This window comes from Primulina eburnea, chromosome 10 (genome assembly GCF_022965805.1).
Source record: "Primulina eburnea isolate SZY01 chromosome 10, ASM2296580v1, whole genome shotgun sequence".
Lineage (NCBI taxonomy): Eukaryota > Viridiplantae > Streptophyta > Magnoliopsida > Lamiales > Gesneriaceae > Primulina > Primulina eburnea.
Window position 1 is genome coordinate 1,915,477 of NC_133110.1, and position 25,059 is coordinate 1,940,535.

At 33.9% G+C, this 25,059-nt stretch overlaps 4 protein-coding genes across 7 annotated transcripts; 1 reads left to right on the forward strand and 3 right to left on the reverse strand.

Annotated features, from left to right (window-relative positions):
* Nucleotides 1-3,844, reverse strand: LOC140842391 (serine/threonine-protein kinase AGC1-5-like). The gene is made up of 2 exons (XM_073210249.1): nucleotides 3,119-3,844; nucleotides 1-873 (listed from the first exon to the last, which is right to left on the reverse strand). The coding sequence occupies exons 1-2, from the start codon at nucleotides 3,727-3,729 to the stop codon at nucleotides 75-77; spliced, it is 1,410 nt and encodes a 469-aa protein (XP_073066350.1). The 5' UTR covers nucleotides 3,730-3,844; the 3' UTR covers nucleotides 1-74.
* A 2,237-nt stretch (nucleotides 3,845-6,081) lies between these two features.
* LOC140842392 (histone deacetylase 9) lies at nucleotides 6,082-12,783 on the reverse strand. Of its 4 annotated transcripts, none has more exons than XM_073210251.1 (14): nucleotides 12,524-12,781; nucleotides 12,379-12,435; nucleotides 12,117-12,234; nucleotides 10,863-10,937; nucleotides 10,564-10,783; nucleotides 9,746-9,809; nucleotides 8,994-9,086; nucleotides 8,802-8,910; nucleotides 8,595-8,644; nucleotides 8,429-8,519; nucleotides 7,364-7,434; nucleotides 7,012-7,110; nucleotides 6,432-6,498; nucleotides 6,082-6,310 (listed from the first exon to the last, which is right to left on the reverse strand). In XM_073210251.1, the coding sequence occupies exons 3-14, from the start codon at nucleotides 12,124-12,126 to the stop codon at nucleotides 6,225-6,227; spliced, it is 1,035 nt and encodes a 344-aa protein (XP_073066352.1). In that variant the 5' UTR covers nucleotides 12,127-12,234; nucleotides 12,379-12,435; nucleotides 12,524-12,781; the 3' UTR covers nucleotides 6,082-6,224. The 4 variants fall into 4 exon arrangements, 3 of the variants coding, with proteins under 3 accessions (XP_073066352.1, XP_073066351.1, XP_073066353.1); XM_073210250.1 differs by having other exon boundaries at nucleotides 12,323-12,435; XR_012120394.1 differs by lacking the exon at nucleotides 6,082-6,310 and having other exon boundaries at nucleotides 6,433-6,498; nucleotides 7,364-7,888; nucleotides 12,323-12,435; nucleotides 12,524-12,783.
* Nucleotides 12,784-15,445: 2,662 nt separating this feature from the next.
* Nucleotides 15,446-16,099, reverse strand: LOC140803663 (ethylene-responsive transcription factor ERF027-like). The gene has a single exon (XM_073159563.1). The coding sequence runs from the start codon at nucleotides 16,097-16,099 to the stop codon at nucleotides 15,446-15,448; it is 654 nt and encodes a 217-aa protein (XP_073015664.1).
* Nucleotides 16,100-22,255: 6,156 nt separating this feature from the next.
* On the forward strand, nucleotides 22,256-23,927 carry LOC140842394 (arogenate dehydratase 1-like). Its single transcript, XM_073210253.1, has one exon. The coding sequence runs from the start codon at nucleotides 22,386-22,388 to the stop codon at nucleotides 23,703-23,705; it is 1,320 nt and encodes a 439-aa protein (XP_073066354.1). The 5' UTR covers nucleotides 22,256-22,385; the 3' UTR covers nucleotides 23,706-23,927.
* The last annotated feature ends 1,132 nt before the right edge of the window (nucleotides 23,928-25,059 follow it).

Genomic DNA, 25,059 nt, shown 5'->3' on the forward strand with positions numbered 1-25,059 from the left:
AAAAACATCTCCCAATGGAGTATAATAAATTATAAATAAAATCTCCTCAACAATAATAATTACATTTAATTTGACTAGTAATAGTCCACAGGAGGTTCAGGGCAACATTCATCAGATAGAAAATCTCTGCTAAATGGAGGAGGAACAAAAGGTGGAGTTGTGCATCTCAACAATGCCCAATTCACCCCTTGGAAAAATGGGTGGTGTTTGATGGCTGATGCACCCATGGTCGATCCCATCCGTCGCACCGGATCCTTTACGAGCAATTGTGATATCAGTTCCTTGGCTGCAGCCGGAATAGCAACCTCTTTTGGGAACTCGAGCGCTCTAGCGATGATATTAGCCAGCGTTATCTCGTGGTCCATCCCGCGAAAAGGCGTCACACCATAAAACAACTCGAATATGAATACCCCCAATGTCCACCAGTCCACTGGACTACCATGCCCTTCTCCCGACACTATCTCCGGTGCCAGGTACTCATGCGTCCCGACAAACGACATCGAACGAATATCGATGGGCTCAGCCACGAACTCGGGACCCATGTGGCGGGTGGACTTCTTTTTGCGCTTGCGCTTGAGATGGAAGCATGATGCGGCGGGAACTATACAACTGGGAAGAATACATGAGGTCGAGCTGAAGGAAGGTGGGTCGATGGTGTACTCATTTGATGGTGCGGCATTTGGCATATTTTGGCCGGAAAATACTTGCGCAGGGGTGGATGTTGAGTCGTCGCATCTAAGCGAGAGATCGAAATCGGTAAGCATTATATGGCCGTCGGATCGAACTAACACGTTTTCGGGCTTAAGATCGCGATATACAATCCCCATCATGTGTAGGTACTCTAGAGCTACCACAACCTCAGATGCATAAAACCTGTCCACAACATGAGATTTGATCATTCATATAACTTGTATTTTAAACTAAACTGGCTAAACTTTCCGTGGCCGAGTCAGTCGGCACTTTTGAATAGGAGTGTCAATTCGGGTGGGTCGGGTCGGGTCGGGTCAAACAATAGTACTATTCAAAAATTTCTCGACCTGAACCCGAGCCAACAAAAAAACGCTCAACCCGATTTTGAATTTTTTAAAAAAAAATTCAAAGAAAATTAAATAAAATTCAAAAAAAAATTAATTTATACACATAATAACAAAATCTCTCTCATACATACGATTTAAATTTGAAAGTCCAATCGTAGAAAAATAAAGTATATATACTAAACAAATAAATAATTGTTTAAAAAATAAAAAATGTTCAAAATAAATATTAAATTATGAAAACTTATGATATAAATATAAAATAAATATTTTTCAGGCATACAATATATAAAAATGTAGGTAATATTTATTAATTATATTTTTTAAAAAAATAAAATTTTCGGGTCAACTTTGGTCCGTTGATCCGAACCCAACCCGATCCAACCCGACCATTTTTTTCGGATCAGTTATCGAATCAAACCCGATCTGACATAAACCGGAAAACCTCAATCCCAAGCTGATTTTTTTCGGATTGAACCGTGTTGAGTTGGTGGTTCGTGTCTGATTTTGACGCTCCACCTTAACATAATTCTTGGTGTCGAAACAAAGACTGATTGAGTAAAGAGTGACAACTAAGTCCAAAATTACGTTCAATCATCCTCCTTTAATTAATGTAGTTAAATTCCTATATTTTGTCATTGTTTTTCAAGTTCTATTGGCTGCTATATTGGCACTACTTCCCTGGCCAAACTTGGCATCAACCGGGCTTAGCTATCAAGAAATCAAATCGAGTAGGGACGGACACAAGGAGAATGGTGAAAATGCTGAGTCCATTTCAAGAAATCCCCAAATTCCGCATAAGTTAGCGGAACACATTTCATGTGGCATCTTATAAATGACTTTGCCTGTGTGATGGGTAAAAATGATCCGAGAAATAATCACAGGCCACGTGCATTAGATTATGAATCCTACAAGGTCAACCATAATATATTATAGTAATAATAGTATTTTCATCTTTCATAATATAATCATAATCACATGATAACAATAATAATTAAAAGGAAAAAAATTTATGTGAGACAGATTTCACGGATCGTATTGTGTGAGACGAATCTCTTATTTGGGTAATCCATTAAAAAATATTACTTTTTATGTTAAGGATATTACTTTTTATTGTGAATATCGGTAAGGTTGACATATCTCACACATAAAGATCCGTGAGACCGTTTCACAAAAGACCTACTCAATAGTCAAAATTCTAGAAAACAGGCGAAGTCCTTAAATGAAGCTATTTTATGCTTATATTTACTATTTTATATATAGTAGTAATTTCAATAGGGAAGTTTTAACATTCTTTAGATGTATAATCTTAGGCAAAAATTTATATCTAAAAGATCATATAAATTTCTCATAATAATTACAATTTTTTTTCATAATAAATTGCTCATTACTCTGACGTTGAATTAGTATATTAATATGAACTAAATGCACGTAACGTGTGCTTTTAATGCACGATAATGGTTGCATGAAGAAATTCTACTTAAATATAATAACTTCGGAAAAAAAATGGTTTTCAGTATTTGTTCATATTTCGATATATATTTTTACGTTGTTTAATCATTAATTTTCTCTTAAAATTGAAACAGAAAGCAAAAAAAAATGTTTATATATTAAAATTAGAGAAAAAAAATTGAAATTATATAGTATAATAATAATATTTCTAATAAAAAATATTTATTGAATTTTTAATAATAATATGAAGATGGATAGAGAAGCCAGAAAGCTTGAGCGTCTCTCACCAACCGAACAGAAAATACAGTAAATTTCAGTTTCTCCATTAATTTAAAAACTGTGAACCCATCAATGGAAAATGGAAGGTAAGGTCACCCATTAATGGGCAACGCCTCCGCCAGGTGTTGGCCCCACATCTCAACCATCACCCGTCACTCTCCCAACTATCAATTTCAAACTCGAACTCGAATTTTTTTAAACTATCCCACTTATTAATGGCGATTGGATGGACAAATCTTGATGGGTTTTTAGTGTAATTAACGATTGAACTTAGATTTTTACTCCTCGGATCAATCTATGATCAGTGCATGCTTGATGGAATTGATAAAGTAATGGAGGATATGGTGGCGTACCTTACGGCGGATTCGGGGAAGCGTTTACACGGCTGGAGCTGGCGGAGGACGTGGAGATCTCCGCCGGGGCAGAATTCCGTCATCAGGCACGACCATTTCGGAGAATCGAGGGAGGAATAGAGCGTCGGCAGAAATGGATGGTCCAACATTTCGAGGATTTCCTTCTCCGTTCTCGCTCGGCTCTCCTTGTTACGGCTCGCAATCTCCCTCTTGTCCATCACTTTCGCCGCGAAGAGCGCCGTGGATTTGGATTTAGTAGGCTCTGCCCCGGATGATGCCAGGGCCGTCGGAGTAGGAGGAGGAGGTGGAGATTTTAGCTCGGCTAAGTAGACTGAGCCGATATCTCCCGCGCCGAGGCGGTGGAGGAAGCGTAGGTCGACGAGGGAGAGACAAGGGAAGCGGCGGATGGAGTCCCAGCATGGATCCCCGGAAGGTGCTATGGAGGAGGAATGGAGCTTGAGCGCGGTGGAGAGAGGGAAATGGGAGGATGCGGAGGTCCAGTCAGAGCCGGAGCTGGTGGAGCGGTGAATATCGGTGGCGGTAGTGGTTGTGGCGGAGTTGAAGCTCATGCTCTGGAGGTCGTCGGCGATATCGTCCACCCATGGCTCCATTAACAATGGGTTCTTGGGTAACGTGGGGCTGTGCCTGTGTGAGTGAGGAGGATTGAGTTGGAAATATAAAAGGGTGCATCGAGCCCGGGATTCATGTTTTTTCTCCAATTTTCTGAATTTTTTTTATTTTAATATATCTTGGTAATTGATATTTTTATTTAATTTAAATTAAATTTAATAAACTTAACTAGTTACAAAATGTCCCTATTTATTTTTAAAAAATAATTAAAACAAAAGAGGTCCCTATTGATACTAACATGTATTTGCATTATTGAAGCACACATCCATACATCTCATCAATATTCCATTTTATCTCAATGCAATTTCATAATATAATTTCAAATTACCAATTCTATCACATTTATATACACCTAACGCATGCGACGAGACATTAATTACTATTAACCAAAACTCATTTTAATAATTAATTGGAATAATTAGGTAAATATAATAATTTTTAACTAATTTATAAACATTTTTATTATCAAGAGTCATATAATTATTTAATTTAAAAATCTAAAAGACCTACTCTATTGGCTATGGGTGAGTTAAAATTTACTAAATCATCTATATTTTCTCCTTGCTTGATTGGTACTTGATTGAGCAATGTGGATGCTTTCGGTTGAGAAATTTTTGGAAATTAAAGCCATAGAAAACCCCATGCTTTTGGTGTGTATCAACAAGAAAATATGTTTTGGTGAGTATCAACAAGAATAGATTATTTCATCCTTCTTTTCCAAATCTTCCGTCCCTCAATTGACCATAAAATCATTTATTTGTTAATTCCCCAAATTTGAGTTTCCTAATCTAAACATAAAATTTTCGGGGTGTAACATTCGTTCTACGTCAAAGATAAAATAAGCGCATAACAAGGAGAATCAGTTCAAATCACCTTAGATGATTTACATAAAGATGCAAGCTTTTATAGACAATGATAAGCCGCAAACATTACTTTCTAAGCCGGAAAAAGCAGCACCGGCCACAAATCCATCAGCTGCATCTTTAAGAATGTCCCTTAATTCTCATCCTGTATTTCTGGGCTAACAGCTTTACCCCAAACAACCCAGAGTCCACCAGTTGCAGCACATATCAACCCTTTACTCCCTGTTATCTTCAACGCGGTAATCGAAACAGGAGAAACAACTATCCCTCCAACATGAGGCTCCACGTGAGCATCTGCAGCAAAGCTACCCCAGACCCCCAGTCCCCATATCATGCCAGGAATTAGATCGACGGCAGTCCCCTCCATTTTCATCATAGAAGTCTGTTCATCATCCGTTTGCCTATACGCCGTAAAATTCATAACAAAGTAAAACCTTTCTAAAATTTCACACAGCAACTCGGTGATATCATTCTGCGATGCGGAGAAATTCTTCATAAACCGTGGTTACAAATAGAAAAACATTCCACAACGCATAGTATGGGAATCATATGTTAAATAAACATCTCCAGAACTTTGATCCGTTCCGGCAAACCATGAATTTCACATGGTAGAAAAAGGAAGGAAGCTTACCAGTTTATAATAGTGAAAGCGGGAGATTTGACAAAAAGTATGAGGGCTTTAGGAGCATGGATCGGGGGACTATTCGGTATATGAGCTTGTTTGTCTTGTAATATTGGAAGAAATTTGGGCCTAACCTTAAAATGGGCGTTGATTGTTTTGATTTTGGGTCAGACTATACGTGATATTGATATTCAAATTCCTCGCAAAAAGTAAATATTAAATAATAATGATAATAAATTATTCACAACATGTGACAAAATCGCGGCCTTAATTTTTTTTATAATAATCGGGGATTTGAAACCTCGAAAGAAGGCTAGAATCTGAGGTTAGAATTTTCAGATTCTAATTCAAGAGTATTTACGTTTTAAAAAAATATTTATTAATAAAACCATAAAAAAAATCTACGCAAATGACTTTTAATAATTACAAAATAATTAATAATAATAATAATCTATGATTGAAATTTGGTTAATTAAAATCGAAAAGAAACTATTATACATTACAAAAAGGTCTATGTATGCTCAGCACATAAATTAATAACACGTGAACATTAATTTATTTTGAAATCAAAACGTCAATAATGATGAAAAAAAAAATCGACACTGAAATCTGGAGTGGTTGGGGGCAAAATTAGCCTTAATGTAACTCCAATCATTCTCAAGACTCAGACGCTAATTCTAAATACTCATTTTAATTAATAATTTATCTATATAACATGATATTATTATGAAAGAGACCAACATAAAAACTAATTTGGTCTATAAAATATATAATTTTTTTTAAAAAAAATATCCTTCTCTATAGTAATCATTTTTTATGAAAAATAAAACAAAACAAAACAAAATTGATGGGTAAGAATTATCCAACATGGTTAATCACTTTTTTTTATCTAATCCGTCAAACTTAATTTGATCATTTTTGTTTGTGATGCGCCAGAAATAAGACAGCATTCTCGATGCATAAAAATAATCAGAACCAGCAATAGGCCTTCTCACGCATCATCCATTATCTGATCATTGTCATTGTCGCCTTCATAATATTCATCGTCTCGCTGGATTTGCTTGTCTCGTGTTTGTCCTAGAATGACATTACAGTCCAGTACAACGTTGCCATATTTAGTATGTTGATAAAATTATATTAAACTGAAATACAAGATGAAAAAACGAATGACCAAACTCTATTTTCCAATAGTACTTACTGTGAATACGTTCGTCGGGATTCTGCGCATCTTCATCGATATCAGGGATGTAAAAATCAGGCGGCACCTACAACAGGTTATACAGATTTCAGTTTCCAATCCTCGAATGATTAAACAGTCATAACAAATACCATCCATCTATTAAATGGTTCAAAATGCAGTTTTATCCATCAGGTATCAAGTGCTTCTATGATCTGAAAAAAATGAAGATGGTTTGGAAACTGCAAATAGAGATAAACTATGCTTGTCAGATAAAGATAAATATCACATCGAATATTAAAATCTATCACTCTTTCGCAGTTAGCCACAGTATGTGATACCTCACCCTAGTTGATAAATGATTGCTTACAAAATGTGTAAGGTGGTCAAAGAAATAAATCACATACTCCGGTTCAGAAAGAAATAGCAAAAGCTACGAGCATAGTGTGCTCTTCTACACATTAAGAATAAGATGTTACTAACACCAGTACAATCATTTGTGTAAATCAACATCATTCGTTCTCCATGTATGTAAAAAAATTAATTTAACTTGAAAAAATAACAGTAGTACTGAGTTCCAAGAAATTGTCAGTCTGCGTACCTCATGCATTTGTACACCAGGAGCGTGTTGGATGGAGCTAAGATTTTCACAAACTTGCTGTCTGATTGAGTTGAGATACGATTTGGTATTCATATTCTCCTGTTCGATCAAAAAATTTCATATAAGATATGAAAAACCACAATGCCATTGCTTCCTTATTCGAACCACAATGCACATTTCTTGGATCAACAAAATCATGGTTGAGACAGTACATGACACAAACTTTTTTTTATATATACATAACACAAACTTAAAAGTTACATCTATTAAACCTTCATGTATTAGCTAGTACAAGTCGATCAAGCAAGTAGCATGTGGCGTATGAAAAAATTAGAACAGTCAGTTTACTCACCATGTGCCCACTTGGAGATTTCAACGAGTAATCTGGTGCAAAATATTTGATATAATCATTTTCCGGGATCTCTGTGAAATTGAAAACACGGTTATTTGGAAAAGATAACGAAGTTCTGCCCAGCAGTAAAAAGACAAGATAATGATGGCTCAGTGAACTATGTCTCGCAAAAGCGTACGTATTTCAGAGGCTAGGCATAGGCATAGGCATAGGCATAGGCATGCTACAATAACATATGTTAGCATAAAGCAATAGAATAAAGAAGAAATAGGTATGAAGTCATTAAAAATGAGAAGGAACGGTTAGTGCCATAAAAGTGAACAAAGTTCATCAAAAGATGACTAAATGATGTTTCTACAAAATAAACAAGCTCGACCAATAATAATTTCCATGTGGTAAATAAACAAGTAGGTTGCATCTGTGAGATCAGCAAGTTAAATTTACGGGACTCCAAGTATAGCATGGCTACTTGTCTGCGGACCAAGACATTGTCAAGAATCAAGATACAACTAGGGAGAAACCACTCTGCATATGCCCAGCAGAGGAAGAGAAAGAATGAATACTTTTGACATGTCAGTTTCGGCAAAAGAAACATGAACGTGAATAAATTAGGTCCTTGCGATATATGATGCCACAGAAGAATATGATGGCATTTGGTTGCACTTTCAACTCAATTTAACTACATTCAATTTCAAAGTCATGTATCACTTTTTCTCCGTACTTTGATATACAGTTTAGAAGTCAATATGATATGTAATCAAGTAATATTGTTTTAACGATTGAATGATAAAGGCTAAATAAAAGAATCGTTGTTTGGAAATAATATGTGATTATGTATCAACTGTATTTTGAATATTTGATTTATCGTCTGCGACTCAGAAAAAATAAATCGATAGAACATTTTGAGAAAAAAAAATTGAGTGAAACATTTTGAATAGTTGGTCAAACTTTGAATTGAATTCGTTTGAGCTGGACGACCGTGAGGATCTAAGAGGTCATACGCACTTCAAAAAATACAAGTAACCAAATACAAGAATTAAAATAAAGCAAAATCCATAGACATACCATTCGGTAGCTCCACACCTACAAGAGCTCCAGTCTCCACTGTCCAACATCTAGCAACATTCTCTTTAGTGTATCCTCCACCTCCAGTTACCTGTAAGAAGAAAACATTTTATAATCAACCTGAACCCCTATAGAACCACTAAATTTATTCTAAGCACAATCCTACCAGCAAAGGCAAATTAAGCTGCTTCACAAACTTAACACAAGCTGCATGGCCTGTTGAAATAATTCAATACAATTAGTAAATACCCAAATAAATTGCCAATTTGGCGAGGAAAATGTAACCCAAAAGACAGAGCACAAAACAAAATCATAATTGACAATAAACAAAACAGTGTAAGAACAAAAACTGTTTCAATTACAAGCAGAGCACCATCAATCGAGAGGTTGAAGCAGCCCAATCGATCCCCAGCAAGTGAATCTGCTCCACATTGAAGAACAATTGCTCCAGGAACATAGCAGTCCATAACCTTCGTTATAACCTGTAGCATTAAAGATTAGAAACCTCAAATTTATCAATTCCTAAAAAGGAACTTCTCACAACTAAAGTTTACAAAGATGTCACCGTCTTGAAGAGACGTAAAAAGCTGCCATCATCTATTCCATCCTTGAGAGGGACATTTATAGCATAAAATTTACCTTCTCTCTCCCCTACATCCTTCAAAATTATTTCAACAAATGCATTAAACTTCTTCAATAACAGCATACAAATCTTAAATTGGCTAGAGGAATAACTGAAAGTATCCTAAAATCTTTTAAATCCCTCTATGGACTACTAAGCCAATGGATATATATATATATATACACACACACACAACACAGTCTACAAGCTTCCACGAGTCACATTGGGGCAATTCATTTGATACTCAGAATTAATATTCCAATTCAAACCTAAAGATAATACACAATCAAGTATACACAAATTTGACATCTTAATGACATAAATATTTTTATTTTATACCATTACAGATTCTGCAGGCAAGCCTGGAAAACACCCATTTTAGATTTAATCTGCAAGAGTGTGGGTGTGTCTTAAATATAGAAGGCATATTTCATTTTATCTACGCTGGTCAGGCTCGCACCCAAGATTCAATCGTGGTAGACAACAGATGAAAATGTGAGCAATGACCGAACATAGCCAGGTATTTAGAGTACCAGGCACACTAACTAGATGAAGAACAAATGGAAATATCTTCTGTGGAACTAATTATCTAATTTTTTAAAATACATCGCATTCAGTACATTGCGTATATTCCACTGAACAAAATGTCTACACATTAAAGGGAAACCCCAAAGCTCAAACCCTAGAGGAAGTACCTTAACATCACCAGTTCCAGGAAAGAACAAATCTCCGTATTTGTGAAAACTGACAGTCATTACCCTGCATGTCGCAAGTTTAATTGAAATACCAAAAAAGGCAATGAGACAAATAACAGGTCATATATAAATTGGAGCATTAAGTTTCCCAAAAATGCCAATTGTTATCCTAGAGAGCCTAAACAGTAAACAAAAATGTTTGAAGCAACCCGAGTAACAGATATCTAAGGTTTACATCAAATTTGGACACACATCATGTTATGGCAAAAGCAGTTTTCAAAAGCACAAGTGTGCCCAAACAGAAATCAATGCCAGGACCTTGTAACATTTCCAGAAGCACCCAAAAACAAAGGTAACTGAAAAGATATACAGAGGCGCTAGGAGTATAAAATATCAATTGCAACTATTGTATACTGCCACTTACTTCATTGTTGATTATTCTTCTCTGAATTGTTGGGTTATACATATTTACTAAAGAATAATAAATCATAGCAGAAGCAGAGAAAATTGAACTCATCAGGAGAATGTCTTCATTCTCAATTCTTTACTTATCTTGTTAGCTCATCTTCCCTCAATTCACAGGCATTTACTATTCATAAAAAAAAATTATACTATTTCACATGGCCAACATGCTACATTGGCGCCAACAGCGTTAATGGCATGGCACTCGTCCGTCAATAAAAAAATCGTCTGACGAGGCCATCTTCTCTTCAACTGTATTAAGCATGAAACATTCAACATTCATAAGATAGACATGTTGTCAGCATCTTCATATGTAATGTTTACATGACTGTATTAATACCTGTCAGTCTTAATACCTGTCAGTAAAATAAAACGCTTCTTCAACCCCGTCACCATGATGCACATCAATATCAATATACAGCACGCGGGCATGATACTTCAACAGCTCCAAAACTCCCAAAACTAAGTCATTGATGTAACAAAATCCAGATGCCTCACACTTTTTGGCATGGTGCAAGCCACCAGCCCAATTTATGGCAATGTCACAGAGCTTATTATTTAATCTCCGGGCAGCATCTGCCACAAAAATCAACCAGGATCAGTGAGGTTTGTTCAACCTCCAACTCTGGGTGGAGGACAATTACCATACGATTACCTATAGTTCCACCAGCATAAATTTGGCAAAACTCAAAAAGGTTGTCAAAGACTGGACAATCTTCCCCAAGATTATCTACGGGAGAAAAAACAAGTAAGTGGACAAATTAATACTATGCAAAGCTATTTTATGAATTAAAATCAGGCAGAAAACTTGTAATCTGAAAGGTAATCAATTATTCAGAAGTTTTTGTACTGTGAGTTAGGAAATCAAAGAGCGCGTTGACTTCTGTAAGCTAATATTAGTTTTCTGTTGCATCCCCCCAATATAAGAATAATCAGTAATATCTCATTTTTATTTCCTTGAATAAACTTTCCCTTATTTTAACATTTTTAGCATCATCATTACTTTTAACTAAATTTTTCATCACTTTAAAAATATTTATGATTTATCAAATAAGGTCTGACATGATTTGATACAAATAACAAATTTATTCCCCCGAACAATGAAACACTCATTTTATTTACCCCAAATATTTCTCCAACGCTGATGAAACAAACCTGTTATGTCCTAACCTCAAAAACCAGCTAAGTAAATAATAATTATGCAGCAGTCATCCAACTATGATAGTATGAAAAAATCCGGCTGTGGAAGTTAAGAATTCTAGATAGAGGATGTGAAATCAAAAACTCAACTTTTCAGCAGCTGCTTAAAATATTAATCTAATTGTTGATTTCAGAAGTTTTTTTCATTGAAGATAAATGATATGAATCCATTATAGGTGTTCCTAAACACTGATTATAACACTTCTCCAATGGGACCTTATCTCAAACGCTCCCTAAAAAAGAAAACCCATGACTCTTAATGCAATTTACTTACTCCATTGTTTTTAACCTCTGTCGATTAACTTGGTCACTCACAAATGCTAAGTAGAAGATGACATTAAAATTATGGGGAAAATTTTGTTAATATGACTTGTAGAAGTGCGCATCAGTTCCAAATATATGATGTAGAAATTAGAAAAATAATGCATTAAAATAATAAACAATAAAACACGAGAAATATTGTTTGTGTAAAATCCAAAGCTATGACACAGACAAAATGCACATGTAAGTTATATTTCTCAAAGTCATGAATATTATGTGAATGTAACTCAATCCGGAATATGTATATGTAAAATCCCACTTCCTAAGGTTTCCTCAAAACAAATAAGACAGGATAGTTTTCATAAGCACAAAATGAGGATGCCTTTCGATTATTTCAAGGTCAGCTACATTTGAATACAATAAAACCAATACAAATCTAAATACTCACATTTTGTCATTTCATTCAAGAACAAATTTTGAGTGTCCGGAGTGATTCGCTGCAGAAACTCCACATAATCAGGAGAATGAAATTGAGCTAGCTCTACTGGGTATCCTTTGTGAGGCCTCTGAATATTAAGACAAAATTTGAGCAGCATAAACCGAGAAAATAACATATACAAGCTAAAAAAAATTAGTTGAAATGTTGCAACGAACATAAATTTCCATCTTCTTATGGAGCTCATAAGCGAGAACCAAATGGTGAGTCATACATAACCGATGTGGCTTCATAGGGTGATTCGGCCCAAAGTACACGTTGCCCACATCCCCTGCAGTTCAAATGAAAGTCCATTTCACGTCTTCAAAACAAATACACATCAACGCATGAAAGAAGAAAATGAGAAAAGAAGCAGAAACCGTCGTAGAAATAGGAGATTCTGTCCTTGCTGCGCATGCTAGAGTGAGGCCTGGTCCGTGGAGAACACTGTGATGCCTTTATTCACCGAATTTCTTCGACAAAAAGTAGAATTTCGTCTACTTCTCAGGCAGAAAATTGAAGAGACATTAAAAAATCACTTGTCTTGCAAAAACCAAACCCTAGTCGATTTAGGAATGAGGTTTTCGGCAAGTGTATCCATGATTTCTCATACAGTTTCATTCCTAAATTATTAGAGAGGAAATAAATAAACTAGTGCTATATAACAAAGTTAAAATTCCATAAAACCTTTATAGAAAATAAATAATGATGTACAATCTTATGTTTTTCAAATTTAAGCAAATATTTGTAACCAAATTTTATTTTTAAAAATAAAATAATAAAAAAATAAATATATTATTATTATTATTATTATTATTATTATTATTATTATTATTATTATTATTATTATTATTAGTTTTGTTAAAAAAATTATATCGTTAAATAAAAAAATAGTATTAGCCAATTGATAGTTTTTTTTTGTAATTTAATTGTTTGTTATGTTGGAGAAACTTAATTATTCTAAATTAAGTAAATGACACGAAGATAAATCATTACATTTTTATTTAGTAGTAACAATATTTTATTTTATTTTTTGAAGATAAAACTTGTATTTTTATTGATTTAAATCATGTCTCCAAGTTTAACCAATCAAAAAAGAAAATCATCGTTCAACCAAACAAAAGGCGAAAAGAAATCAAAAGCAAAACGAGCATAAGAACCGTTCGATGATGTAATCCTTCTTTCAGATGGTCAGATTGTTTATGAGGGTGCTCGTGAAGATGTGCTCCATTTTTTCGTGTACATGGGATTCAAATGTCCTGAAAGAAAGGGAATTGCAGATTTTCTACAAGAAGTTACTTCGAAGAAGGATCCATGTCAGTACTGGTGCAGAAACAGTCAACCTTATCATTATATCTCCATACCTGAGTTTTCACAGACTTTCACTTCTTTTCGAACGGGGCAACAGCTTGTTGAAGAGCTTAGAACCCCTTACCATAAATCAACGGCTCATCCTGCAGCTTTGGTAAAACAGAAACACGGAATCTCGAACTTGGTGCTTTTTCAGGGCTTGTTTCGCCAGGGAATGGCTTTTGATGAAGCGTAGCTCATTTGTATATATATTTAAAACTACGCAAATAACGATTATGGTGACCATAGCCTTGACGGTGTTCTTAAGAACGGAGATGAAAGCTGGAACAATGGCGAATTCTTCTAAATTTTTGGGAGCATTGTTCTTTAGTCTTATTAATGCCATGTTTAATGGGATGCAAGAGCTCGCAATGACTGTTTTTACGCTCCCTGTATTTTTCAAACAAAGGGATTCGTTATTTAATCCGGCTTGGGCTTTTTCTTTGCCAATTGGGGTCCTTCGAGTTCCGAGTTCAGTAATGGAGTCTGGTTTGTGGATCGTCTTGACATACTACAGTATTGGCTTTGCACCCTCGCCGGCAAGGTGATCACAAGTTCACAAATGATTGACTTAAGTCTCTATTAAAAAATTTGAATCGCATCTTTACTATCAGAGACAGATTTTGATGGTGTGGCTCACTCTGTCCAACAGTATAGATTGAAAATAATACATCTTTTTAAGTGATAATTTTTTATCCTTTTTTTCCTTCAGATTTTTCAAGCAATCCCTGGCATTTTTCCGCGTACACCAGATGGCGCTTTCTTTGTTCCGTTTCATTGCAGCAGCTGGAAGAACTCAAGTTGTTGCAAACACGCTGGGACCTTCACTTTACTTTTGGTATTTGTGCAAGTAGGCTTTAATTTGTCGTTGCGAAAGGTCGATCGGTGATTCATTATTCCATCAATGATTCACATGTGTTTTTGAATAATATATATCTTGGCCGTGAAATCAAGAATCTAGTGATAAAATGCAATGTTTCCATGTCATATAGATGGCATTCAAGATTGCTGACACACTTGGTGTTATGGTAATATTATCGGGTGTTGCTGACACACTTGGTGTTATGGTAATACTGTAGAGAAAGTTACCGTAAAAATGAAAATTCAATACAACAAAACCAAAAATGAAAAAAAGAAATGCAACTTACAAGACTAAAAATGCAAATTCATTGTAGGAAGAAAAAAAATAAATTACGGAATTAAAAATTTAATTTCACATGTTGTAATATATGTGCTACGATGTTCATTCATCTTTATGCCCACACAGACACACATATCTAATTAAAGATATGAAGTATGTAATACCTGCAAATTCATTGATTATGCTTGTAAAGTAAAACGAGTAGATCCACAGAGTTTTAACTTTTTTGTAAGTAAATATTGTTGCACGTTATTTAGTTCAAAGTGTTGCCATGCATGCTTTATATATGTAAGACACCCAAAAAAATAAAATAAAAATCAGTACATTAAATTTCGATCAATCAGGATATCAAATGTATAATTTTTCTTTTTATATCTGTAGATATATGGATTTTGGTTTAAAATTTGTTTTGAAAATATGGTTTTAATTGATTTTATTTCCTTAAGAATTTTACCTCCTCTTTGTCATTTTGTTTTATATAGTTTTCCGGGGTAAACAACTCACATTATTTAGACAAAAAAACAGCTAAAATTTCTTTTAAAAAATTATTAATCCTAACACAAATTTGTAGTTAAAGACTTTAACGGGACCGGACATTTTTTGTAAACTAATAATGCAAACTTCAAGAGACCGAAAACCGTCGTCTAATGTGATGTTAATTCTATGACATATAGTCCTCGACGTTTTTTTTTTTTTTTTTTTTTTGGTTTCCGAAACCAATTTTAGAAACATATATATCCAATAATTTGTGGTAATTTTTAATTTTCACAATCAATAAATAAAATATAATGTGTTAAAAGAGAACAAGGGTTTATGAATTTTCCCACAGATTAAAGTAAATGTAATCATCACGATCATCAATATCATCCCATTTGAATCCACTTTTCATAGCTGGTGGAGTCAGCAGCATTCCCTCCGCCATGCTATTCACGAAACCCGGCATGTTAAACACCGCCTCCTCGTCCATGAATCCGATATTCCCGTCATGATCACCACAAACATTATTTCCCCACAAATCCATCGCTTGAGCATTTGAAACCATTTCTACGGGAGTTTTTTCGGCAGGTAATTCACTCATAATACCACTAGAAGAGCTCGAACAAGAGAAATATCTAGCAGCATTTTGGATATCATCATTGGCGTTCGACGACTCGGCCCAAGGAGGGCAGACAAGAGAAGCAGAGAAATCCAGCCGCGGGACCTTACCACTCAACTTGACGGCTGCCACGTTGTCATACGCGGCGGCCACCACCAACTCAGGGTTACCGAGAGATGATCTTGTTGATTTCTTGTTGGGATCACGCACTTCAGAGAGCCTCCTGTTTATTTTCCGGCCACTCCTTTTTCTTTGCGCGGATGCAATGCTAGATGTTTCATCAGGGTTTGCTTCTGCAACAAGCTGTGCATCGTGATCAGACGATGAAGAAGATGGATTCCACCACTGGTTTGATTGATCAAAATCCATGTTTAGTAGTTCTGCATGGACAATGCATGCAACTATATATATATATATAGATATATATACACACACAAAATTATATATGCATGTACACATCAATTATGCTAATAAAATGATGGAGAAATAGATTATGTTCGTCGTACGAGAACCCTACTTTGACAAGGCATAAACAAGCAACAAGTGCGCGTGTCTCTAGGAAATGGATTATGGGCACGTGGGAATTAGATGAGTTAGTGACGGTGGCTTGACCATTCAAAGCGGGCCGGGGTTTGTTTTTACGTTGAAAAAATCCAAGCACAGAACGTTGACTTTGTCAAAGCATTGAATTTTGACTCATTCAAAATTTAGATAGTGAATATATGAAAAATGGACGTATTTTCGGTTATTTTAGAAATTTATAGATTATATTCGAATTATATATAGTTTAAAGGTTGGTATGGTTTAATTTGGAAGTACTTGTGGTGGCGAATTGGGATAATATTTACATAATTTCAAATGAATAAAACCATAATTTTATAAGTTTTTAGTTTCAACGTATGTATCCAATTGACAAATCAAGTATGGTTTAGAATCGATCGACTTCAATTTAGCCCATTTCTTAGTTTTCCCATCCCATTATTAAGTTAACTTGACGTCTGAGTACACATGTTGCATGGCATTATAAAATATAATAATTGTTAACTTTTTTTAATAGTTTGTATCCAGGTTTAATTTTTCTTTGTGCATAACATAATTTGAAAAAAAAATTAATTCGTAAATATAAAAAACATCATGTACATGATTTTTGTTCACTTATGGCACAAAGATAAATACTTAAATAAATATCAAAAAAAATTAAACAATAAATTCATAAAATTTTAAAATATAATGTTTTTTCAGTATAAAACGGTATATACTGATATCGTATCGAAATATCAGTATATCGTTAAATTTCTCTTCGGCACGGTATCGGTATAAAAATTGTTTATGCCGTAAATTCGATACGATATACGGTATATAATTTTAAGTATGATAATAAACACCTAGTCGTGAATGAATGTGAAAGAAATTAACGAAGAACGACTATATATTAACTTTATTGCACGTTTTGATTAAAATTCATGCAATATAATAAAACCAATCATTTATTTATCATTTATTATTATTATTGTTGTTGCTACTTGTTATGTTTCAATATCAAGTGACATACTACAGACTCGTCGTCCTTGTGAGCTGTCGAGAAAATTTTAAAAAATACAATATGCAAAATTTCCGAAATTCAAGTCTTGTCTTTCTTAGATTATATTAATTTTATCCCCGAAATCAAGAGTGTTCTTCATGAATTTTTATGCATTATTCGATTCGAATCTGGAAAAAAAAATGTTTACCTATAATGATAAAGAGAGACATATGACACGCAGTAACTTAACTCCACCCGAAATCAAGTGTTAATTCATATTTCTTATCGAATTAACTGATCGTCATGCCATCATACATTTGATTATGATATACGTACTCAACTGTATACACTGTTTCAATCGTGTTTTCGAGACGAATTCAGGTTGCACGTCGATAGACCTTCAATAGTTGTGTTGCGATTATTGGACGTGTTCCGTCTCGACGTGTATGAATAGGTTAGATTGGCGATTCAAAGAACAAATAAAAGCTTCCGTAGTTGCGGCAGGATGAGGTAAAATCTCATCCGTGTGTAAGGACTTCTATTAGACATAGTTTGGTACATGAGATAAGAGAGAGATTGATAAATTATCCTCCTTATCCCATGTTTGGTATATTTTTAAAAAGCTCATGATAATATCATGGGCCCTTGATAAATATTTTTTTAGAAGGATAAATTATCCCTAGTAGAAAGTGTGGTGATAATTTTAATTTAATGATAAAATTATAAACTACAAATGACTTAATTACCCTCAATTTATAAATTATTTTTATAAATCTATGCTAGTACGTAGGTAGAAATTAAAATCAAATAAATATTTTATTTATTTTTATATATTATATAATATGATAATTATATAAATGAATTCGAGATAATTATATAAATAATTTTTTATAAATCTCAATAAAATTATTAGTATCACTCGATTAACCTTAAAAATTGATATTTGACTTGACTCAAAAAATCAAGGGCTCAATTATCATATTATATAATATATAAAATTAGGTAAAAACAATTAAATCATGCAAGTACTATCGGAACATGAACAGATAAAAAATATGAACTCAAGCATCAACTTTGAAATTATAAAATTTATTATGATAAGGTTAATTTTGTCATTACAATCTAATATATAAATTTAATCACTCTTATTAAAATCATACCAAACATTAAATATAGACAAAAACTTGTGTGAGACGGTCTCACGGGTCGTATTTTGTGAGACGGATATCTATTTGGGTCATTTATAAAAAAGTATCACATTTTATGCTACAAGTATTACTTTTTATGGTGAATATGGGTAGGGTTGATCCGTCTCACAGATAAAGATCCGTGAGACCGTCTCATAAAAGACATACTCTTAAATATAATATCATACATCTTATTTATCCTTAACTTATCATTATATTATCTATCACATGTTTATCCTATCATGTGTATCAAACTATGCCTTAATGTCATAATAGTAGACACGATAGATGAACATCGTATCAAAACTCTGTGTGTACTCAATCGAGTATACTTTTATATTTAGATGAATTGGAGTGAATAGTTGACAAATGCCCGAATTGATAAAATGTCACCATTTCTATCTCAACTTAAATTTAAAAACAAAATTGAGATGGTTCATCGTGCCCAAAATAATAAACGTTACTTATGAGTTAGTTATATTTGGGATCACAAATTTAATTTTTTTTTCCCTTTATAATTAATATATTTTTGTGGGCTCAAATGACAAGTTGACCTCACTAGGTTCGTGAATTTTACGTGCAAAAAAAAAAAAAAAAAAAAAATCTTTTATGTTAACCCAAAAAAGTCAATTGCCCTAGCTACTTTCTTTAATCCTTTTCAATGCTGAAATAATTATTTATTTGAGTCACTGAGCTTTCACATAATAAACAAGAGGCACACATATTGTGTTATATAAATCTTGTATTTTGGAAAATCAATTTTCAAAATTTATACAACGGTCTTTCCAGTAAGTTCGTGGGATATAATTGTCAATTTTCCATCATTATTGTTAATAAATATGTACATTTAGTTTGATTAATAACAGTATTAGATTTTATGATATCGCTCCATTTGTATATTAATTAATTAATTAAAATATAATTTATTTGTCTGGCTTTAATGATGATCAGAAGCCAAAAAAAAATAGTCTAAACGTGGAGTGAGTCTCATGTGAGACCGTCTCACGGATATTAATCTGTGAAACGGTCAACTCTACTAATATTCATAATAAAAATTAATACTCTTAGCATAAAAAGTAATATTTTTTCATGGATGACCCAAATAATAGATCCGTCTAAAAAATACGACCCGTGAAACCGTCTCACACAAGTTTTTGCTCTAAATGTGTGGTGGCTGAATTAAAAGCCTCACGCCCACTTTTGCTACTTCAGTGGGACTTTAATTAATTACTTGTTAAATATTTTATTAAATTAAAAACAATTAATTATATCTAACAAGTGTTGGAGAGATCAGAGATGGGATTAAAAAAATAATAGTCCCATTGAATTTCAGTGATTTGTGCTAAAAGCTGTCAATTTTAAATTATAATTCAAGCCAAACAAAACCAGGTTTGCCAAATTTTTTCCGCATGGTTTTCCACGTGTCAAAAATATGCGATATATAGTACGTATGATAAATTTTATAAAAAAAAAAAATTGTTTTATATATTATTTTTATAAGTTGTTGTTAATTTAAGTTTTGTCATTTCGAAGCCAATTAAAACAAAACTGCATCGTAATTATTTTAATATATATACATATATATACGTGATTGTAGAAATTTTTACTTTTTGAAAATTTTCTATGGAAATTAATAAGTTTTTTATAATTAATTTGATTTATGTTATAAAATAAGAGTAAGATATTTATCAAATTGGCTATACCATCAGACAAATCGTTGGTCTGATACGATGGTATAAAAAAAGGTGATATTATGATCACGGAAAAGTAAAAATTTGTGTGTGACGGTTGAGACGAATCTTTTATAATTGAGTCATCCATGAAAAAAAATTTATGCTAAGAGTATTACTTTTATTGTGAATATCGATAGGACAAGTAAAGATTCACACACACGATTATATATATTCATCAAAATCCATGGTGTCTTAAATTAAATATCACAACCAGTCAAATCCGGGCAGCTGATTGACAAAACATGTTATCATATAAGTAAGCTTCGTATCTTTGCGATAACCAACTCTGTAATTATAATTAAACGAACGAAAAATACTAGTTTTTTATCCAATAAAAATAACATAATCCTATTTTAATAAAGTTGTAATCCATCATACTAAATATATGTATATATATATTATATTTTTACCTTTCGATTAACATTGTAATCTGAAAAAAATAATAAAAACAACCGTAAATAGTACTTGAATTGTAAGTGGATAATACTCTTTTTGACTATGTTTTGCATTTATATAATTCAAAAATTTTAGACACATGGTGTAATTTTCCATGAAGTCAGCCTGAAAATAACAAGAAATTGAGTAATTTGGCATTATCGTCAGAATTGTTGAGGCGTCGTCCATTTCTTTATACGCATTTGTTGACTCAAAAAGTCTAAAGAATATATATTTATATATATATATATAATTTGAAACATATATTTGAAGTTACACAACTATTTAATTTTTGGGAATAAAGAGAAACAGAGGGGAAAATACTTCTAAATAATTCAAAACACAACTTGCCAAGATATGAATTGAGCATCCTGCTTCAACATTGTGCTCAATTGAATGAATGCTAGCATTAACCTCTGTTCTCACAATTAAAATATGTCATAATTCTCGAATTAACTCTTAAATTAATAATTATATATTTCATTTTGAACAGAAAATATTTTTAAATTTTACATTTTCCAGCAATATAATAATAAAAACACATTTGTTTGATGATTCAAGTATTAAGTTCAAAAACAAGACAAGCTACAAAGTTGAGCTGCCGTGAATCCTTCGAATCCAATACCCCATCGAAGTAAAAAAACAAAAAAAAAAAAAAAAGCTTGGCCTCAATTTTCACCATTCAAATGATGCTACATATGATAATTAAGATCAAATTACTTATTTGATCTTAATTTATATCGTAACCAGCACCGAGCCACAAAAAACTTGTATGTTCATTGGATGTTACTCAAGGGGAGAAAAATAAGCCTCTTAACCATGATTTATTATCACTAATTTGTGCTATACCCCGAAATTTATCCGGCACTACGTTAATTAATTGATTTATTGCATTTTTCTTCGAGTTGTCTGCTCAATTTAAAAGTAAAGTAGGTACTGACTATAGATTTCATTAAAGATATAACGGTATGTTTCAAGATTATTTTGAATAAAAATTTGTATGATATTAAAATATAAGTAGTTATGACTTGTAGTTCATCTGACACTAAGAAAATAAATTTGAGACGAGGTCTTGATCTGAAATCTGATTGTAACTGTCCCATTCTATATATATATATATATATATATATATATATATATATATATATATATATAAAAGTTAGATATCCAATGTCATAAACATAGCTCAATAGAAAATATATTTGAGTTTCATGACATCATGTGATAGTGTTGTAGGAAAAAACCTCACCCACCATGGAATCAATATATATGACGTTTTGGACATTTAATTGCAAAATCCAAATTTCAAATTATCTTTTGTTTAAGAATAAATTGAAATTTTCCCATGTTTTGGATACTGAAATTATCTTGACTAACATGAAAAGTGGTGAAATCTTGTGTAAAATCTTGTGTACGACCAACAAATCAAATAATATATTAACTAATAATCGAATTGACAACACGAAAATTATGTATTTTTTCATTATATTCGACAAATCATATAATATATTAATTAATATTTTATGGTGGTATAAAGATTTGAAATGAAATATAAAAAAAGAAAATAAGGAGAAAAAAAATTGACCGGCGGTCGGTAGAAGCAATTTCTCGGACTTTGAACAATATATACCCCGACCCATCTTTCTTTTCTCCTCAGCTTAAACGTTTCCTTCCTTCGGAGAACGATAAGCTTTCTTGAAACAAGTTTTCTCCTTCTTTTCTTTCATCTCTCTCACAATTTTTCTTTTCTTTTTTTATTTTCCTGAATCTTGATTGCCATGGTGTCCCTGAATTCTCCCTGTTCACGTCCGGATCTGAATTCTTTGTTCCGGACGGCGGAAACTGGTCTGAACCGCCACCGAGTCGGATGGGATAGATCCGTCATCCTGTGTGTTTCGAGGTTCGATTCTTCGAATCCGAATTCGACCGCGGCTTCGATTCAGAACGGCTTAAGCTTTGGCGCTGGGTTGGTTGGAAGGAGCCGGTTTGAGTGGCAGAGTTCTTGCGCTATTCTTGCAAGCAAAGTGATGTCACTGGACCAAGATACCGAGAAAAGTAATGGCAGCGGCGATAGTATCGCTGCCGTAAATGGCCACCCGACATTAGACCTCGTACCGATCAATAATCGGCCTTTTTCACCGGCGTTACTCCATAGGCCGTTGAGTATCGCCGACCTGTCTCCGTCTCCGATGCACGGTTCTAGGCTCCGGGTAGCGTATCAGGGTATTCCCGGAGCTTATAGCGAAGCTGCTGCAGGAAAGGCGTATCCCAATTGCGAAGCTATTCCCTGTGACCAATTTGAAGTGGCATTCCAGGCGGTTGAGCTTTGGATCGCCGACAGAGCCGTCCTCCCCGTGGAAAACTCCCTCGGCGGATCCATCCACCGCAACTACGATCTGCTCCTCCGCCACCGCCTCCACATCGTCGGAGAAGTCCAACTCCCCGTCCACCACTGCCTCCTGGCACTCCCCGGAGTCTGTAAAGAGTTCCTCACCCGCGTGATCAGCCACCCACAGGCCTTGTCCCAATGCGAGCTCACGCTAACCAACATGGACCTCAACGTCATCCGGGAAGCGGTCGATGATACGGCCGGAGCTGCGGAATACATCTCCACCAACAACCTCCACAACACCGCGGCGATCGCCTCGGCACGAGCAGCCGAGCTGTACGGGCTGAACATACTAGCAGACGGGATCCAGGACGACTCGAGCAATGTAACACGATTCGTCATGCTGGCGAGGGAACCGATCATCCCTCGCACGGATAGGCCATTCAAAACAAGCATCGTATTCGCACACGAAAAGGGAACCAGCGTCCTATTCAAAGTCTTATCGGCCTTTGCTTTCAGGAACATCAGTTTGACAAAAATCGAGTCCCGGCCGCGCCGGAACTGCCCGATCAGATTAGTGGACAACGCGGAGACCGGGACGGCCAAGCATTTCGAGTACATGTTTTACATAGATTTCGAGGCGTCGTTGGCGGAGGTGCGGGCGCAAAATGCCTTAGTGGAGGTGCAAGAATATTCATCTTTCTTGAGGGTCTTAGGAAGCTACCCCATGGATATGACTCCATGGGCTCCATCTTCCCCCCAAGATTAAAATGCCTCTAAAGTTTTAAATTCTAAATTTTCAACCATTTAAATTTAGTTTCAATATCATGTATATTTTAATCAAATAACATATTTAGAATACATGTTACTTATGAATCCATGTATCACAGTATGAAACCAGGGATCAAGTGCGTAAATAGTTCACATTCCCTGTTTTTTATATATACAATGTAAATATGTGTTTGATATCATTACAATATAATCACAAAAATTCACGTGAGATAGTCTCATTAGTTAATTTTGTGATACATATATTCTATTTGGGTCATCAATAAACAAATATTACTTTTTATTATAAATAATGAGTACGATTGATCCATCAAATGCAAAAAGATAACAAGAGAGATATATATATAACAATTTATCGGTGATTAATTGTAATATTGAGAGGAATTTATAGTTGGGAGTCAAATGTGCGTGTCTATATGTTGCGGCATGGAAACCCTTGAACAATTTCTGTTTTCTATGATAAATAAATGAATTTGACCATTTCTACGTCACATTTTTGGTACAAAATTGACTAGCATCTAAATTATTGATTATCGAGATTTCTTGCCTTCTACCAAACTAGACTCTGAATTTTTTTCTCTTAGAACAAATAAATTGTATTTTAGTGAATGTACATGACTTTTATTTTATTTTCAATAATTTGTTTTCTAATATTTTCACCAACGATTTTTTTTCCAAATAGATGCTTCGTTCATGTCAACCAACATAACAATTGCTTTTCAATTAAGCAAGGAGACCTGCTGCAGTGATCTAATTTAATTTAGACTTCAAGGCATGCCCAATCACGTATTTACATATAATTATTTATCTAATTTTGATTTAATACTTATTAATTACGTGATTGGGCATGCATTTACATATAATTATTTATCTAATTTTGATTTAATACTTATTAATTACGACTAGATCTTGATTAGGGCCAAGATGCCAGAAAAAGATTCATATGTGTGATGCATGCCGACAAATATAAATATTTAAATCAGACAGTGCCCCTTATTCAAACTTTTTTTCCTGAAAAATTGACAAACTTCATGTATGCGTGATCATTCTGAAACCTTTTTAAAACATTTTTTATGACACACACTACACGCATTAAAAAAATGTAGACCCGTGATTAAGCGATTTCTAAACCTTTTGTAATAGTATGTGTGTGTCAGTGTGTGTCTCTCTCTCTCTCTATATATATATATATGTTATAAGAAAAAACTTGTGTGAGACTGTCTCATGGATCGTATTTTGACGGATCTCTTATTTGGGTCATCCATGAAAAAATATTATTTTTTATGTTAAGAGTATTACTTTTTATTGTGAATATTAGTAGGATTGACCCGTCT

Excerpts from the sequence above, each read along its gene's own strand:
- LOC140842391 (XM_073210249.1), bottom strand. The coding sequence starts at position 3,729 with ATGGAGCCATGGGTGGACGATATCGCCGACGACCTCCAGAGCATGAGC. Across the intron at positions 874-3,118 it reads TTCCCCGAATCCGCCGTAAG|GTTTTATGCATCTGAGGTTG; the intron begins GTACGCCACCAT and ends TGTTGTGGACAG.
- LOC140842392 (XM_073210250.1), bottom strand. The coding sequence starts at position 12,560 with ATGCGCAGCAAGGACAGAATCTCCTATTTCTACGACG. Across the intron at positions 9,810-10,563 it reads GCGTTTTATTTTACTGACAG|GGTAATGACTGTCAGTTTTC; the intron begins GTATTAAGACTG and ends TGCGACATGCAG. Across the intron at positions 9,087-9,745 it reads CTGGAACTGGTGATGTTAAG|GATGTAGGGGAGAGAGAAGG; the intron begins GTACTTCCTCTA and ends ATAATTTTGAAG.
- LOC140803663 (XM_073159563.1), bottom strand. The coding sequence starts at position 16,099 with ATGGATTTTGATCAATCAAACCAGTGGTGGAATCCATCTTCTTCATCG.
- LOC140842394 (XM_073210253.1), top strand. The coding sequence starts at position 22,386 with ATGGTGTCCCTGAATTCTCCCTGTTCACGTCCGGATCTGAATTCTTTG.